General features: G+C 39.1%; 1 protein-coding gene across 1 annotated transcript in view; it reads left to right on the plus strand.

Moving 5' to 3' along the window:
* CFAP92 (cilia and flagella associated protein 92 (putative)) overlaps nt 1-18,684 on the plus strand; it is a 53,830-nt gene that overhangs the window by 22,984 nt on the left and 12,162 nt on the right. The window contains exons 6-12 of the mRNA XM_072127007.1: nt 3,473-3,557; nt 5,483-5,718; nt 6,790-6,900; nt 9,654-9,838; nt 13,453-14,336; nt 16,819-17,010; nt 18,317-18,602. Coding sequence (XP_071983108.1) covers nt 3,473-3,557; nt 5,483-5,718; nt 6,790-6,900; nt 9,654-9,838; nt 13,453-14,336; nt 16,819-17,010; nt 18,317-18,602 — 1,979 coding nt within the window. The remainder of the gene's footprint in view (nt 1-3,472; nt 3,558-5,482; nt 5,719-6,789; nt 6,901-9,653; nt 9,839-13,452; nt 14,337-16,818; nt 17,011-18,316; nt 18,603-18,684) is intronic.

An 18,684-nucleotide genomic window follows, 5' to 3' on the forward strand; every position in this document is an offset into this window, starting at 1 on the left:
CCTGTATTGCCCTTTGAAATGGATGGGGCCGTATTCTACCCTTTATATAGGGCAATTTTCATATGTTCTTCTGAATGCATTCAGTGTATGAAAAATCTACTAGGAAGTTTGTTAACCCCAAGCTGTAATTGTTTTTAGACAATACAGGCGGTCCCCGGGTTACGTACAAGATAGGTTCTGTAGGTTTGTTCTTAAGTTTAATTTGTATGTAAGTCGGAACTGTATACTTTATAATTGTAACTTTAGATGGATTTTTTTGGTCCCTGTGACAATTGGATTTCAAAAATGTTGGATTATCATAAGAACCAGGATTAACTATAAAGCTTCATTGCAGGCACCTGTGATAACTGTTATATATGGTTTTTGTAGCCTAGGGCTATAGTACAGTAAGTTACCAATTATCAGAGGTCCATTTGTAACTAGGAGTTGTCTGTAAGTCGAGTATTCTTAAGTAGGGGACCGCCTGTACATTAATTTTGGCCAAAAATTAAACAGTCAAAATGTGTTAGATGAAAAAAACTCCCACAGAGATCGATACCCAATTTCTTCCAACCATGTGCGCCCCATATGTGTTAGTGAACTGCTGTATGGGCACACGGCCGGGTATATAAAGCTGGGAGCGCCATGTTTATTTTTTTGTAATTTGAACATGTGGAGGATTATTTTTTGTGGGATGAGATCCACTTTTCAGGTACATTTTTAGTGATATTTAATAGCTGATAATGAGATTTTATTAATTCTGGTTTAGGGTTTTTAACTTTTTTTTCCCGTCCGTTAACCATACATTAAAATAATATGTTATCTTTATTCTATGGGTTACGATTATTGCAGAGATACCCCATTTATATAGCCTTTTTATGGTTGTTTTGCAGAATATAGAACTCATTTTGTAACAGATACCCTTGTTTTTGCATTGCCATGTATTAATGGGCATAACATTTTTATTTTCATGTTTACAGGTGTGTTTAAGGGCTTGTTTTTGTGGGACAAGCTGTACTTTTTATTTGTATCATGTTGGGGTAAATGTTACTTTTTGATCACCTTTTATGCTGTTTTTTTAGGGGTCAGATTTGAAAATATCATATTTTTGTTTTTACGGTGTTCACTGTACAGGTTCAGTGACTATTTTATTTTGTTGTTACGGTCCCACTATGTAGTGTTTTTGGTTTTTTTCACTTTTTTATGTCGTACAGGTAGTCTCTTAGTTACATACAAGATAGGCTCTGTAGGTTTGTTCTTAAGTTGAATTTATGTAAGTCGGAACTGTATATTTTATCATTGTAACCCCAGCCAAATTTTTTTTGGTCTCTGTGACAATTGGATTTTAAAAATGTTGGATTGTCATGAGAACCAGAATTAACACTAAAGCTTCATTACAGACACATGTGATAACTGTCATAGCTGTTTATTGTAGTCTAGGGCTAAAGTACAGTAAATTGCCAACATCCAGAGGTCCGTTTGTAACTAGGGGTCGTATGTAAGTCAGGTGTTCTTAAGTAGGGGACCGCCTGTATTTGACTATTATATAGGATGGGGCATCAGGGAACTTTTATTTTCACCATGATGTAACTGTAAGCCATGGTGTGGTAACTACCCGCACCTTATGGCGTACAGTTAGGTCAGGGTGTGGGAAGCGGTTAACATATTAATGGGGAAAATAGATAAAAGAATGAAAATCCATCCTTAAGGCAATGGTCACCCGTATTCAGTAGTAAATTAAGACGTATTCAGTAATTTTTTTTCTCTAAGCTTTCCTTGACCTTCCTTCCTAAATCATCATCAATTCGATAATGCAGCCTCTTCTACATTCAGAGTTTTGGATGTGGGACATTTCCCAGCACCTTATATGTTTTTGTAAACTGTGTGGAGGGGCAGAATATGTGGTTATTTACCAATATACATCTATTAATAGTTCTGCTCTGCTTTCTTCATCTGGCTTATTATTATTATATGTAAAGTGAAGCCTCTTGTCTTTTACCTCATCAGCCAGACATTTCTGTCCAGAAAATGGCTGCAGATCCATGAACAATCGCCCTGCCAGGACCTTGATCTTCTATTCATGAATACTATCATAAGGTTCTGGCAGGGCAATTGCTCATGGACAGATAGAAATCCCATGACCCTCCATCTGCAGCCATTTTATGGACAGGAATCTCTGGCTGATGAGGTAAAAGACAAGAGGTTTCACTTTACATATCAGGAAAGCGGAGCAGAACATTTAATAGATTGATATTGATGAATTACCTCATATCCTACCCCCCAACACTTACACACACACTACAAAAACATGAGGAAAAGCGCCAACCCCTTTAAGTAACAGTAATCAGTAATGTAGTTCTCAGGTTAAGATGTTCACGTTATATAATTGGAAGCCGTAGTCAGTTTGAATAATAATGTAATATAATATTGTAATTGTTTATTTTATTGTGTCATTTATTCTCAGTTCTTGTCCATTAATTTCCCCTGGTTTGGACTCTCTCCAGCGCTGATCCGGTCTCCACAGTACAATCTAACAATTACTCTTTGCAGTATAATTATCATCGGGGCCGTGATGTTATTTAAACGTAACTCTGCAGATTTCTCCTGAATGTTACTTGTCTTAAGGTTTCTCCGATGCTCTGCAATCCATCACGTCGCAGAGTTTCTTTACGCTTCACTGATGATATCGAAAGCCAGAGAGAAACATTTTGAGTAAACCCAGATTTTTACACAGGACCATCAATCACTTTTCTCAGTAAATGTGAAAAATTTCCAGCAATCCACATTTTATTTGTGCTGCAGACTTGCAGACTATGGGACCTGTGAGAGGGGTATATACACACACTACTATATCACATTGCGTTTTCATTACACAGTTTTCGTGATATTTTCTAGTTTCAACAAAACTTTATTGATCAGGAAACAGAAAGGCGCCTTACAATAGGACCAGCGAAACAAATGCCCCTCGAAGTGGGAAGTATTACACAGTCTCATGAAATACATAGCCAGCTACTGCATCAAGTGTATGGGAGAAGGGTTGGGGAAGGGGCACATGGGGTGGGGGTTGGGGAATGGGCTTCAACACAAGATTAGTGTAAGTGTAGTAAGTGAGGAAGTTTGCCGTAATAGAGGATTTATATAAGCCATAAAGTTAATGATAAATCTTTAGGGTAATAGTATCAATATCCTCTCAAGGTTGGGGGCACCCTGCAAAGCAGTCCAAGGGTTTCTTCAAACAGCAAGGGTGTCAGTCCTGGTGGCCTCAATTCGCTCAAACTATATCAGTAGGTTAATTCTATAAAAGTGTATTCTAGTTGCCAGTGCACTCAATTGAATTAGTCGATGGGCTTTGTTTTTGCTTATCTTCCAGTAAAAGAACTGCTGGGGTCACTGGTGCTGCAGAACCTAATAGGGATCGGATGAGGGTTTTGACAAGTTTTGGGCAGGTGGGGAAACATATTTGTAATATAGATTGTGTCTTTTATTTTGCTAGCCCTAAACTGTGCAAAGAAGTTACCACCTTCCGTAGTCCAAGACGCCGGCACATCAAGCACGGAGCAAGACCATTCATTGACAAGGTAACCGGGGGACTCCAGGAATCTGGAAGTCTTCTGTGACGCAGGGATGCATACTTACCCCACTTCGCTTCTGAATTTTGCATCATTCCGCTATTCCGTATTTAAGGACTGCATCTATCTGGAATTCCAGGGTATCACGGGACCCGCTTCAGCCAATGAATGGTCTGCTGGGACCACGGGATGTCACTTTTGTGTCTGAGACTTTACAGCTTTTGTTATTCCCTGTCCCGCAGAGGTCACTCATTAGGTGAAGCAGGTCCTCTAACGCCCCAGAACTTGCATCTGGGAGTAGGCCCAAAAACTGGGAACAATGGCATAAGTATGTATTCATTTCTTTACTACCTGCCTCCCAATTCAGGAGTTATTTCTGTGCACATACAGTCTCTCATCTCTGCCCAACCTACTGATTTAGTCTTCACACAAACATGTTCTGTGGAATCAGACCCGTGCCAGATCTGACTTGCACATGGATACAATTACAGTAAATTGAATAATTTCAAATCATTTTTTTAGGATAAATACAGCTAGTTTACAGCAAGTTTCTCAAATATAAAGAGTTCTTAATTTGTATAATGATGGCCAAATAACATAAATATATGCTGCATCATAATAGTAATAATAATAATCTTTATATAGCGTCATCATTTTTTGTATCGCTTTACAAATCATAGGGGACATACACAAATAGAATAATACATTACAGAGTACAAAATGTTTTCTGGGACAATAGCGTTTAGTATAGTAAGATTTCTTTGAATGATTCATGAAGTATCCAACAATCATAAGGGGAGGCACCCTACTCGAGCACCACCTTTCCTGAACGAGTGACATGTCTACCTACTGTAGACTTTGGATGTGTCCTCTTTTATTCACACTGTTGCAAAGTATTACTATCATTCCTCAGGGCTATGGTAGTGTAAATTGATTTTTGTAGATGATGATTGATGGTAAGTTCTGCTCTCTCATTGGGTTTACCATTCAGGCTAAATTCAAAGTATGTTTTCTGCCTACACTGAGCGTACATGTATGTACATGGAAAGCTCTTGGTGTATACGCTAAGTATACATAGATGTACACTGGTAGACAGAGGCAAAAAGGATGCCTACATCTACCAATGTATGTCATACACATGTCATATAATGGGGAAACAAAGGATGGAAAGATCCAGCAAGCGTCGTCTTTCCATCCTTTTTGCTCATGATGAGAGTTGTAAAGGCCATTGGAACCTATTGATCCTCATTGTGATCACTTCTATATCTGCTGCATATCTGTATCTGTATCTTTTTGTCTACAGCAAACATGATTTTTGTGTTTAAAAAATAATGAGAGACATAAGAACTTTGTTTGTATTTGGACAAGGAAACCTCAAACTCTGTAGAAAACACGTGATACGCATTAGATCTTCTTTTTAAGAAGCAGAAGAGAGAGGAGGGGCTGATAGGGTCATCAGCAATTCTCTGCAAGAGATGGAGTCTGTAGCAGCAGCGCTTGAGGTGGTGGCTTCTTTAAGATGCATCTTCAGAACTTAGAGGAACTTTTGATCTCAGCATATTGGCTACTTGAGATAGAGGACATAGAAAGGACTAAAACACGGTTGTTTTTGGTCCGTGAATCCTGTACGCTGGCCAAATTTGATGGAGGGACCACTGTGCAGAGGCGGGACTCCGAGCATCATAGTGATATAGGATACCAGGAGTCCCTTCTTTCCTGCTGAAATACAGTACTAAAGTGTAATCTGTGAAATTATTGTACAATACTGCACATGGCTGGAGCCAATTGCCTATCATTTACTTAAGTCAGGGGATCAGCTTGTTACAACACAGTTCGACAAGTTATAACAAGTTGCAGTGATACAAGATAACATCTATCGCATTGCCATTATCTTCTTCCCAGTAGCTAGCATCTCTCATTGATCTTTTTGACAGGTTAGAGATGTCTAATACCGGCTTATCGGTTGTGGCTCAGTCAGAAAAACCGCCAACAGGACAGACGGGAAAGCGAAAATCAGCACGGAGCTGGACAGACATGAAAGCCGATTTACAAAAACTCCAATTGAACATACAATCTTCAAAAGATCAGAAAATAGAAGCATCGCCATCAAAGCGGGAACATGGTGCTCTGAACCATCTTAAGCACTCTGATATAGTTATCGCCGATAAAGGTACATGTACAAAAAATGCACAATAACAAGTCATCACAGCGGTATTTTCCAGAGTCTTTCTGCTTGAGCAGGACACATGAATATGAGTGTCAAAACTAAGGCAGGAATCTCTACATAACAGCTTTATTGCCACCATATCTTTATTGTACTGACTATTCTTGGGGTTCTCGGCAGGAGGAAAAGATAAGTAGGTGCAGCTTCATCTAAGCAATGTGTAATCTTGATCCCTGGATTTATTTTCTTAAGTAAAATATTTCAGCACCAATAAGAGTGTAAAATATCTAGCCCTTAGGAGCACCACAGACAAGATCATTTTTTCCTTTGGAATCATATTATGGATCATAAATATATTTTGTGTCTTCGCTGAAAAATACCTTGTTTCATTTATCTTTTGGAAAGAGCTAAAGCTTTTACAGGGGTATATTCCCTCTATCCCTTTAGATGTGGCACCCAACATTAGGCTGTGAGGTGGACAGCAGAAAGTATGGCACCATCCTCTTGACAGTAGAGTTTCAGCACCCAATATATATAAGTGCAGATTGCTTAGCAGTGGAGGTGGCTATAGAAAAAAAACTTGACTGAATCATTAGAGAACAATCTGTTGTAGATTGGCTGAACTGGTGGTGATGGGGGGTCAAGGGCCCCTGCCACTATTAGGATATTGTTAACCTATTTATTGGATAGTTTAATATCAAAATTACCAACACTTGTATAGAAATATAGCTGCAATTTCCAGAGTTTGCACAGTACACAATGGACTTGGATTTTATACTCTATCCTACAAGATCATATTAGGTTTGGGAGGCCCACATTTAGAAATGATTTTTATTTTTCATCCACATCATTTCAAGATTATTTTCTTAGTTACTTAAATTCTGGCAATAAAATCCACATTCCGAGCTGTCATATCTCCCTGGAAATATGTACCATTCATTGAAAATTAATTTCAGTCATCCTGAAGATCAGTGGGATTCTCAGCATCACTGTGTTACAGTTACATTATTGAGTAATTATTTTTGGTGGGGTGGGGATTTACAGCATTTCATCATTTATTTTTACTTGTTTTCCCAGTTAGGTTAAAATCTGAGACAGAGAAGGATGACAATGCCCCAAGTGCTCGATCTCTTCCAGCCGATAGGAAGTGTTTGACTTTGAGCATGAACTTCATGCCGATCCTTGCAGGTAGGTCTGAGTAGCTGCTGATCTCTTGTGAGAGTCCTTTGTTTTCTCCAGAACAGCAGCACGAAACTGTTATCATGATTACAGCAGTAAAAGAAGGGAATCACATATCACTAGGATGAGTCCTGTACCCAGCACTGTGGTCAGTCTGTGAGACCTGTGAGTGACCATGATCGCGTGTGTTTTCCTTTGTTAAGTTGTAGAACTGAAATTGTTTTCTGTTTATAAGTAGTGATGAGCTGACCCAAACTTTAGGTTCTGGTCCGGGGTTTGTGTGCCATGGCTAGTAGGGGTGTCCATTTTCAAGATTGACTGCAAGGCCACCAATCCTGTAATATGTCTGGGTCATGCTGGAAGCACCCAAACCCTGGATCCAAGCTTAAAAAGCAATTCAGCTCATCTCTATTCATAAGCAGAAAAGAAGAAACTAAAACTGATGAGTGTTTTCATTGTATCCTCTCCACTTTGCAATGGAACGTAGCGTCAGTAGAGATTGTTCACTCATTATAAGCGCATTCCTGCTCCGGCAGTGTAGACATACAATTAACTGATGGAATGAGTGATACAATGGGTTGTATCTGCCAAGTTCCTGCTCTGACACTTTATTAACATAAGAGTGATACCAGCATTGAGGCTGACACTGCACAATGTGCTACCTTTATTCCGAGCTGTCATATCTCCCTGGAAATATGTACCATTCATTGAAAATTAATTTCAGTCATCCTGAAGATCAGTGGGATTCTCAGCATCACTGTGTGTTACCTCTAATAGCTGACTCAGAAAACTGTCACGAAAAGGATCTTATTTGGAAACTCTGAATAATACTTAATGGTGCGCTCCCAGTGCAGCGCTAGTGGCGGTGTAGATGAATGTAAATTGTCTTGTTACACGGCAATGCTGAATATGCGGCTCTCACTTGTAGAATTCTCTTTTCCTTATGTAAGGTTTGGATTCTCAAATCTCCTTACAATGTAACGTGCAGTGTAACTTTACATTTCATTTTTTTTCTCTAAAATGCATTTTGTAAATGCTGGAGATAGAACTAGTTGTCTGGAGTGTCGTAGCTTAACCCTTGCTCACCTACCTTTATGCTATGGTCAGAATGAATGCAGTTATCTACAGTAATGTAGCTTGCTCTTTATTAGCATGGGAAGGCTCAGCACCTGGATTTGGGCCCTATGGTTTAACCTAACAGACACTTGGTTAAAAAAATGTTTGCTCTACATTTAAGGGCTATATCATGTCCACAGACATATGGGTGAACCAGTTATAGCCTAGTGTATTTAGGAAAAAGTCTGAACTTTTTCTTTAGGTCCTCTGCTGTTTCATTATATTAGTTTGATACTTTAACTCTTTATTTCAGGTTAAAGCAGATGCAACTTGTTGTGCTGCTTCCAATGAGCATTTAACTCCCAGACTCCGACTCCCAGAGCTTCTCTTATAGACAGCCAAGGGATCTCCTTTGTAGGTCCCACGCCACCCCTTTCGCTCTCAGTTTGAGTATTACATGGGGTTTGTGTTCACGTTAACTATGCTGGAACTTAGAGGGTGCAAAGGGTGCTGTCACATGGTACATTCTTGCACAGTTCTTGGTCCGTTCTTGGTGTGTTTGGCTGGTTTAAGCAACTGTGATATTATTGCTTACACTTCCAGAATTAAAGTAAAACCGATTCAGACCAGCCAAACACATGGTGAACATGCAAAAATGCATTCGTTTGCAGTGCGTTTTAAAACGCCCCAAAAACTTTCCAGGAATGCACTGTGTGACAGCACTCTAAGAGAATGATCCAGCTCCCTGTCACTGGAGGAATTCTTTATCCTTCAAAGCTGGGCCTCTGATGATGCCATCATGATACCATTTGTCCTCTGTGCAGGATTTAGTATCTGATGCCCTTTTCAGGGGGATGTGTGGTAGTATCTCCAGGTTCTTTAATGGCTTCGAAGCGTATGGCACACACAAGCATTCCAAAAAAGTCACAATTTCCACTGTGTGTGACATAAATTTGTGACTTTTTCATGCCTTGTACCTCAAACTGGTGTACATGAAATGATACATCAGCCCCACTGTCTAAGGAATGTCTGGGGATCAGAGTTTTTACAGATTCATAGTTCCTTTTAATGTGACCTGACCTGCCCAGCTACTACATACAGATTGGAGCTTTTTTTTCTTGCCAAATTTTTAATGTTGTTTCTGAAGGCTGAGGTTTTTCGAGTCCTGAGTGTTTGAAAACCCCTTGAAGTTTTTTGCACAAATGTACAAAGGAAACTAATCACAAAATGACATCAAAATATTAATTGACAGCAATAAATAATAGTTACCGTAAATAAAAGTTGATAGGCCTGAACTGTAGTGTAAAAGAGATGCTTTTTTTATGAAAATAAAATCTACCGTATTTTTCAGACTATAAGGTGCACAAAAAATCCTTTGATTTTCTCAGAAATTAAAGGTGGGCCTTATAGTCCAGTGCGCCTTATATATGAACTGTACTTACAGACAACAGCTGCCTTGAACTGTGCACAGGTCTGCCACCTGCTGGTCATTCATCCTTATAATCTGGTGCGCCTTATATATGAACCTAGATGTTATAGCAGGCATTTATTGATGGTGCGCCTTATAATCCGAAAAATACGGTATGCTATTGGACGGTTAATAAAATCACAGCAAAATTTTAAAGCATCGGCCTGCATTATAAATAACGGCTATGCTGCATAGTATCAGTCTATAACATGATGTTATGCTATTTTTTTTGTCTTAGGAGATTTGTATGTCACAAGTCGTCTGCAGGAGTCTTCACATCAAATATTAGACTGTTATGTAACCATGGCCTTAAACTCTCCTTTACTGTCAGATCAACAAAGACGTGATCTCAATCCATTGGTTATTCGCATCCTTTCGGCTAAATGTCTCCCATCATCACCAATGCCAATAAGTGTTTTACAGGTAACTACAGGCGTTACGTAGTATTGTGTAAGCGCAGATGTTGGGCTATATTCACACAGAAGTATTCCGGGGGCGGGCATACAGCGGCACACTGCTCACCCCTCCCCTCTCCATAGAAAACAGTGCCGCATAGTCCTACACACGCGGAAAGATAGAGCAGGACGTCACATCCGCTTATGTCACTAGTGACACCCTGTGCTCCAAAAAGGCCACTGACTGAGTGAAGCAGGGTCCTTGACCCCAGTGATACGGACCAAGCCATCCGTGCCAAACACCGCTGTGATGCTTGAACTAATTCTGATTAATAATACTTTCCCTTTTTTGTCACACTGGCTCCCAGGGGCAAAGATCCCTACACTTTGTAGAGTTTGGACACTTTTCCCCATCATGTGCAGGTGGGGGGTCAGACTATTAACGCAGGGGTGTAGCTGTAGGGAACGAAGTCCAGGAGCTTCCCAGCTCTGAAGCCTGGAGTCTTCTCTGCATATGGATTTAACTAGGAATATCTTGCAAATAACAGAATGGTCAGAAATAAGTATGTTGAAAATCAAAGTGCATTTCTCTACAACATGCTGCCAGATTATAACATTTGGTGGAATCATTTCCACCCGCGCTACGTTTTTGCAGGGAAGAAGGGTCTCATTGTATATGACTATGATGCTTATAGTCCCGTTCTTAGCACAGTGATAGGTCTGGGAAATCTGGTCAGCGTATGGTCCGAGATTCATGGACGACCACGTCATGTTGTGGCTGAACACTGTAGTAACCTAAATATGTGTTTCACATTTTCAGGCTAAGTCCTGCTATTGGCTGAAACATGTCTCATGATCTTACTAGACAAGTCATGAATATGAGGAATAGATTATAAAGTAGTAACCCTAGCTTTAGTTATTCCTATATAGAATAATACCTACTATGATTGTAAATGATGCAATGAGCTTTAATTACATACAGTCATATGAAAAAGTTTGGGCACCCATATTGATATTAATCATTTTTAGTTATCAAAATTTGGGTTTTTGCAACCGATATTTCAGTTTGATATATCTAATAACTGATGGAAACTGAGGTTTATTGTACTAACAGAAAATGTGCAATATGCATTAAAACAAAATTTGACAGATGCAAAAGTATGTGCACCTCAACAGCAAAGTAACATTAATATTAGATCCTCCTTTTGCCTCTAGTCGCTTCCTGTAGCTTTTAACGAGTTCCTGGATCCTGGATGAAGGTATTTTTGACCTTTCCTCTTTACAAAACATTTCCAGTTGAGTTAAGTTTGATGGTCGCCAAGCATGGACAGCCCTCTTCACATCATCCCACAGATGTTCAATGATATTCAGGTCTGGAGACTGGGATGGCCATTCCAGAACATAGTAATTGTTCCTCTGCATGAATGCCTGGGTAGATTTAGAGAAGTGTTTTTGGATCATTGTTTTGCTGAAATATCGATTCCCGGCGTAACTTCAACTTCGTCTCTGATTTTTGAACATTATTCTCAAGAATCTGCTGATACTGAGAGGTCCATGCGACCCTCAACTTTAACACGATTCCCGGTGCCAGCATTTGCCACACAGCCCCAAAGCATGATGGAACCTTCACCAAATCTTACAGTGGGTAGCAATTGCCTTTTTTTGGAATGCTGTGTGTTTTGTCCGCCATGCATAACGCCTTTTTGTATGACCAAACAACTCAATCTTTGTTTCATCAGTCCACAGGACCTTCTTCTAAAGTAAAACTGGCTTGTCCAAATGTGCTTTTGCATAACTCAGGCAACTTTGTTTGTGGCGTGCTTGCAAGAACGGCTTCTTTCGCATCACTCTGCCATACAGCTTCTCCTTGTGCAAAGTGCACTGTATTGTTGACTGATGCACAGTGACACCATCTGCAGCAAGATGATGTCACTGTTCGGTGTCTGTGGATTGTTCTTGACTCTTCTCACCATTCTTCTTCTCTGCCTTTCTGATATTTCTGCCACTTCTGGGCTTAACAAGAACTGTCCCTGTGGTCTTCCATTTCCTTAATATGTTCCTCACAGTGGAAACTGACAGGTTAAATCTCTGAGACAACTTTTTGTATCCTTCCCGTGAACAACTATGTTGAACAATCTTTGTTTTCAGATCATGTGAGAGTTGTTTTGAGGAGCCCATGATGCCTCCTCAGAGGAGATTCAAATTGGAGAACCACTTGCAAGTGGCCACCTTAAATACCTTTTCTCATGATTGGATACACCTGGCTATGAAGTTCAATGAGGTTACCAAACCAATTTAGTGCTTCAGTGAGGGTGCGAACGTAGGGGTTTCCATAGAAACGCGGATGCGATCGGCCCGCCCCGGTGGGCGCGGCTTGGTCTGCGTTTGCAAACGCAGCCTGAACAGCACGTGTGCCATCACCCTTAGGAGTATTCAAATCAAGCAAATGATAAGGGTACCCCCATACTTTTGCACCTGTCAAATTTTGTTTCAATGCATATTGCACATTTTCTGTAGGTACAATAAACCTCATTTCAATCCTGAATTATTACTGTGTCCATCCGTTATTAGATATATCAAACTGAATTACCTGTTGCAAAAAAACCCCAAATTTTGATAACTAAAAATGATTAAGATTATAATAGGGGTGCCCAAACTTTTTCATATGACTGTATATAAATGATCTTTTTATGATTTATACATAATATATTTTGTCATGTGTAATTTTACTTCAGTTACGGTAAATGTTTATATACAGAGCGATTCACAGTCATTTTCTTGTTATGGAGTCGGGTATTTTCTGCTCATTATTTATACGGCTTGTGCCAAAGCTAATTGCATCCGCTATTACATAGTGAACTGAAACAGGTATAATTAAGGCCGACATTAGGAGCCCCTGAGCCTTCAATCTATTTCCCTACAGTGTAATGGTACAATATTGTTAGAACTGATTTGGCCCAAATGCATTTTATAATTGACATTTAAAAAAAAAAAAATCATTTTAGTTATTCAGTATAATGCATAGTAAGGTGCGAGGCTCTGTGAACAGGTTGATCTAAATAAAAAGTGACAGTGATAGGCTGTGAGCTCCTTGATGTAATGACAGATTGAAAGACAGTTGTGTCTTTTTTTCTTTTTAGACTTTTCCTGACCAAAAATATAAAGGACCTAATCTATAGAATATAGCACCAATGTTATAGGTGGGGTTGGACGCCCAGCACCCTTTGATATCTGTTGAAGGAAACCTCCCATGAGGATCCTACTATCAGAACTAGATCTGATAGCAGATTCCTCCTGCCGCCTCTGCCCTAATCTATCATTTAATAATCCCAGAACCTAACCTAGCTTGTTACAAAGTTTATTTTAGTAATATTAAATGAACTGTGAAGGCTACTGGAGTGTGGAGTAGCCTTAGCTCCCGGTGCCTGGCCAGGCTAGTACAGACCGCAGTAGCCTATCCAGTTAATTTACATATTACTTAAATAATGATTTTAACAAGTTAGGTTCCAAGAATATTAAGTTACAGATTAGAGCAGAGACAGGCAGGAGAAATCAGATCTACTTTTGATAGTAGATTCCTCATGGTCGGTTTTCTTTAAGGTCTGCAGCTTGTAACATATATTATATCTCCGTATTTGCTAGGAGAAATGTATCCCAGTGTACTGCAAATACAGATTCCAGGACCATCCCTTCCACAGAACTCATGGACAGACGCAAGGAACACATGTATTTTTTAGAGATGTCAATGTTGTATTTGTAGGAACTATGAGCCCTGGAAAGCTGCGCGAATTTCTTCTTGGTCCTCCTATAGAAATAGAGGTTCATGATCGAGATCAGAAAGTACAGGAGTGTATGAACAAGCCATCACTTTTTGGCATGGAGCCCGAAGATGAGAAACTGAGTAACGTTGGTCTTGTAACTTCCAAAAGCACCATTCATGACCCCTTCATGGAACGAGACAGGTTGCCAGATCCTTATGGAATTGCAAAAATGAGACTATCTGAACTGGTCTATGGAGCTACATACTTGAATCTTTCTATACCTATCCACGGCTGTGAGAGTCCAGATGCTGCAGAGTATCACTCCTGTAGCAAAAGTGGTGGAAGAAATGGATCTGTGAATGATGGCCAGGTATCTCCTTTACAAGTAGGACATTATTTAGATGCTCAGTCTCAACTTAAAGTAAGGCTAGACCTGGCAGTGCCGCTCACTGTAGAAACAGTGGCTCCAGATTGTCCTTTTGGACGCATCATCTACGTTTTTGATTATAAGAATAGGGAGTTGTTCCAAAATCTTATAAAGAAGATAACAGAAATCAATTGTCGTGCGCTCAGCCTTGATCCTGACCCAAAAAATCCGTCCTTGGATGTTGTCTCTAGAGTGTGCTTAACCGATGATCAGAAAAGTGACACTTCACTAGATATTATCACCGGGATCCACATCATGGATGGAGATATTCACCTCTTCATTTTGGAAGGTCTGAGGCAATGTGCCGTAAGAGAACTGTGGGAGACGCTACCGAGCAGGTAAGATCTTCACACATTTCATACTATATATGTGGCGAGTGCCTTGGCTTCATTCACTTCTGTTGTTTATAAGAACACAACAATGATATTTTTGTATCAATCGCTCTATTTATGGGTGTGGAATTGTATAATCCGGTTTAGTAAATTTGATAATAACTCAACTTATAAGTCCACTGGGGATACTTATGAAAAGTGTTAACAAAATTCGGGTTTAGAGAAGATGCACTTAAAGCATTTATGGCATTATACACAACACCATCTGCATCGGTTATGTCAGGAGGGTATGTGTCCAAACAATTTACAATTTCTACTGGAACCCGCCAAGGGTGCCCATTATCGCCGCTCATTTTTACCCTAGTAATGGAGCCTTTAGCTCAAGCCATTAGATCATCTAAGGCTATATCAGGTATACAAATAGGAAGCACTACGCATAAAATTGGGTTGTTTGCTGACGACGTTATAATAGCTATAACCAAGCCTACTATGTCATTGGCAGCAGTGAACATTTTGTTACACCAATTTGGAACAATTTCATATTACAAACTTAATGCGGGCAAATCCCTCATATTAAATATGGGAATAGGGTCATACGAAAAGGAGTACTTGCAAGGAGTATATCCTTTTGTTTGGGCAGAAAACCAGATCACATACCTGGGAGTGAAGCTAACTTTCCCTATAAGTAAAATGTTTCAGGAGAACTACACGCCATTGTTGGAACAAGTGGATGTGGAGTTAAATAAATATGCAACCTTCAATATCTCATGGGTGGGAAGAGTAGCCTTGTTTAAAATGATGGTTCTCCCTAAAATATTATATGTGTTTAGGAATGTACCAATTGGAATAACTAAAAGCTATATAGAAAAATTACAAAGAAGAGTAAATAAGTATGTGTGGCTAAACAAAAAACCACGAACAAAAAGTAACATTCTATACTTACCTCCGGTAAAAGGGGGCTTAGGGGTTCCACATTTAACTAGCTATTATAAAGCAGCCATTTTAGAACAAGCACGACAATGTGTGATGGGAGTAGAAAAAAAACACTGGTTACAGATCGAAAATGAGGCCTTTCCACAGACTTCGTTAATTAGTAGGTTGTGGGCATCCGGATTAAAACAACCTCTAACAGGACCCCTATTGAACACATCAAGGGCTAGTCTAAAAATATGGGACGAATACATAACTAAATTCCCATTGATAAAATTACAAAGTGTAGACATACCATGTGGGCTACTAAAATATTTTATTACAGGTATAGATATCAGCAACTGGGGAAAAAAAAAGGAATCACACATGTGGGCATGATTTGGGACAAATCCCATCTGATGTCATTTAAAGACATTACTCAGAAGTTTGATATACCGACAAAGGATTTCTATAAATACTTACAAGTAAGGCATTTTCTGAATACATTGCCAAAGGAATGTGGGAATCCAAAAACATTATTTGAGCTGACCTTTTTTAACAAAAATAAGTTAACTAAGGGAATTTCATTGGCCTATAAGGCTATTGAAGAATTTTATAATAAGGATCCGATGCTCTGCTTACATCACTGGGAAAAAGATCTTAACATCACTATAGAGGAATCCATGTGGGAGGCAACGTTTAGGATGGTTTCCACTCTATCTAGGTGTGCATCACACTTTGAAACAAGACGCAAATTGCTGTACAGATGGTATTACACACCTCACAGACTGGCAAAAATATACGGTTCAACTTCCTCAAAATGCTGGCGTTGTCACAAACAAAAAGGAACAATTCTACATATTTTTTGGGATTGTCAGATGATAATAGGTTTTTGGAAACAAGTGGAATCCATGTTAAATAACTTGTTAGATATAAAGATAGTTCTTTCCCCAGAATTGGTGTTGTTAGGAATAGGGCTTGTGGAATCCCCAGTGGAAAACAGAACGGTAACATTTCATGTAACTACGGTAGCACTTAATCTGATTGCTAAAAATTGGAAGTCAGTGAAAATACCGTCATTTGCTGAGATGACAAATATTATAAACAGTAATTGTCTAATGGAAAAATATATAGCTATAAATGAAGGTTTGCAAACTAAATTCAAGAAGAGGTGGGAAAAATGGATGGAATCCATGTATTTCCAGAAGCATGTAAACACAAATGAATAAAAACAATGTTACACAAAAAGATATAGAGGGTATATGTACATATATATTTAAAGTGGTAATAGGAGATATGTTTCTTACGCTATCCTACAAGTTGGCTATGTTAGTACAAAGTTTGACTATGTTTATTGTGCAGTAAGATTACGAAAGGGGTATAGATAACATAAACTGTATGTTATAAAAAACAACAGAGTTTTAGTTTCAACAAATATATATGTAAAATGAGTCGAAATGCAATATGATGTTACCAAAACTTATGCAATGTATTTGCAATGTATGATCTGTATTTATGTATTTTGACTCAAATAAAATATGTTTTAGAGATAATAACTCAACTTTTTTTTTTTTTACAGAGCAGCACAACAGAACGGGAAACTGGAGATTCTGTACAATTCAGAAATGGCTTTTCATGAGCGTTTATACAAAGATCTTGATGTTTTGGTGTGTCATGTCCATCTGCATGAACCTCTGCAGTCCATAGTAAATCAGCCACTACTTTACATTAGAGACATGGTTCCTCCTCTGTGCTTTCAAGCTCTGTCTAGGTAGATACAATTTGTATGCATCATACTTCCTCTTTATAATAGCATCTTGTATTAGAAATATGTGAAACGTTAGGGGTAAAGGGGTTTTACCTAGAATTATTGTTATTATAAATCGGGGTTTGACTGCTGGTTTCACTAGTAAGGGGAACATGTGTCCTGCCGGTCCATTCAGTAGTATGGGACAGTGCATAGCACAGCAGTGTTGCACCAATACCAGAATTTTGAGTGCAATACTGATACCCGGAGAAACATCATGATACCAATACAATACAATACAAGTAAAGAAAAAAAGTATGATCTGGATTAAATGTCCAGGGTGCGGCCACAATGGGGCATTTACTTTGCGTTTAGAAACTCAATTAAACTTATGCGGTCAGTAACGATCAGGGTGAAAGTTGTCCTGGTAATGTTGAAATAAAATGTATAATTTATTTAGTGTCTTATAGACTTTTATTAATTCAATTTAACTGTATTAATTGTATGTATTAAACCAGAAACTGTAATATCTGATATATAGAGAGATCTCTGAGAAGATCCATCTCTATATACCTGTGCATTGAGCTTGTATCACATTGTAACTCTATGGAAGCTGTAGTGAGAAACAATCCTTCCATAGATAACAGGGCTCATAGTCTAGTGAGTAGAGGCTCTGCCCTGTATCTCTATGGCAGGTAGAGAGTGCAGGTTCTGAGTTCAAATTCTGGGCAAAAAAGGCCTCAGAGATGTAGAGACACCATATATAGACAGGTGATGGTATTTCACTGATGTCGTGGTCCCTGCTTTGCTGCTAACCTAAGCTTCTATACAAAGGATTCCCCGACCCGACACATAAATTCAAAGGATTCTCCTCCGAGGAATCCCCTGCATTCATTTACTAGGAGTCTGTACAACAGCACAAGATATTCAGTACCAAAAATGACAGAATCCCAGTATTGAACCAAGTATGAAAGTATTGTATGAGGTTATGATGCATCATGCAACCCAAAAGCACAGCGCTCAGGTATCTCTGCCACTCCCATTCACTGTCAAGCAGATAGCCAAGTGCTATGCACAGTACTTTTCGGCACTCCCATACTATAGAATAGATTGGCAGGGCACATGCAGTTGCTGCCACTTCAACCATAAGCGAGAATGGGATCTACTTCAAACTGCTGGGGTGATTGATCATAGGGGCCTCATGCACACAAAAGTAAATTGGGGGTGATACCTGCATAAACATTTGCAAAAATGTTTCCATGTCTTTCTATGAGCTCATAGATAGCAAAATACAGAAACCACAATGTTGTTATTATTGTCCTTTTTTTAGGTTGGACTATATCTGCAGCGCTAAAAAGTTACGAGATGTCATTCAGAGCGACCTCCTGCCTTCAGTAGAAATGATTCAGCTTCTGAGTCGCGAGTTCGGAGTTCCACTTAAACCTGGAGATTTGCTTCTAGATGCAGAACATGGATTCAGCAAAAACCTAGTTATTTCAGAGAAAGCAGAAAAACCTCTGAAATGTCACTTGTACGCACCCTTAGATAATGTGAATGAACCCTACATTCAATTCAAGAGGGAGAATGAGAATCACGAGACCAAAGACCACATTCAGGTACCACGGAGGCACAAGCTGTTATTGCGCTTTCATGGCATTTTAGTGTTTATTGAAGTCAAATTACATTTTGTTATTTATA

The sequence above is a fragment of the Engystomops pustulosus genome, chromosome 10 (genome assembly GCF_040894005.1).
Source record: "Engystomops pustulosus chromosome 10, aEngPut4.maternal, whole genome shotgun sequence".
NCBI lineage: Eukaryota > Metazoa > Chordata > Amphibia > Anura > Leptodactylidae > Engystomops > Engystomops pustulosus.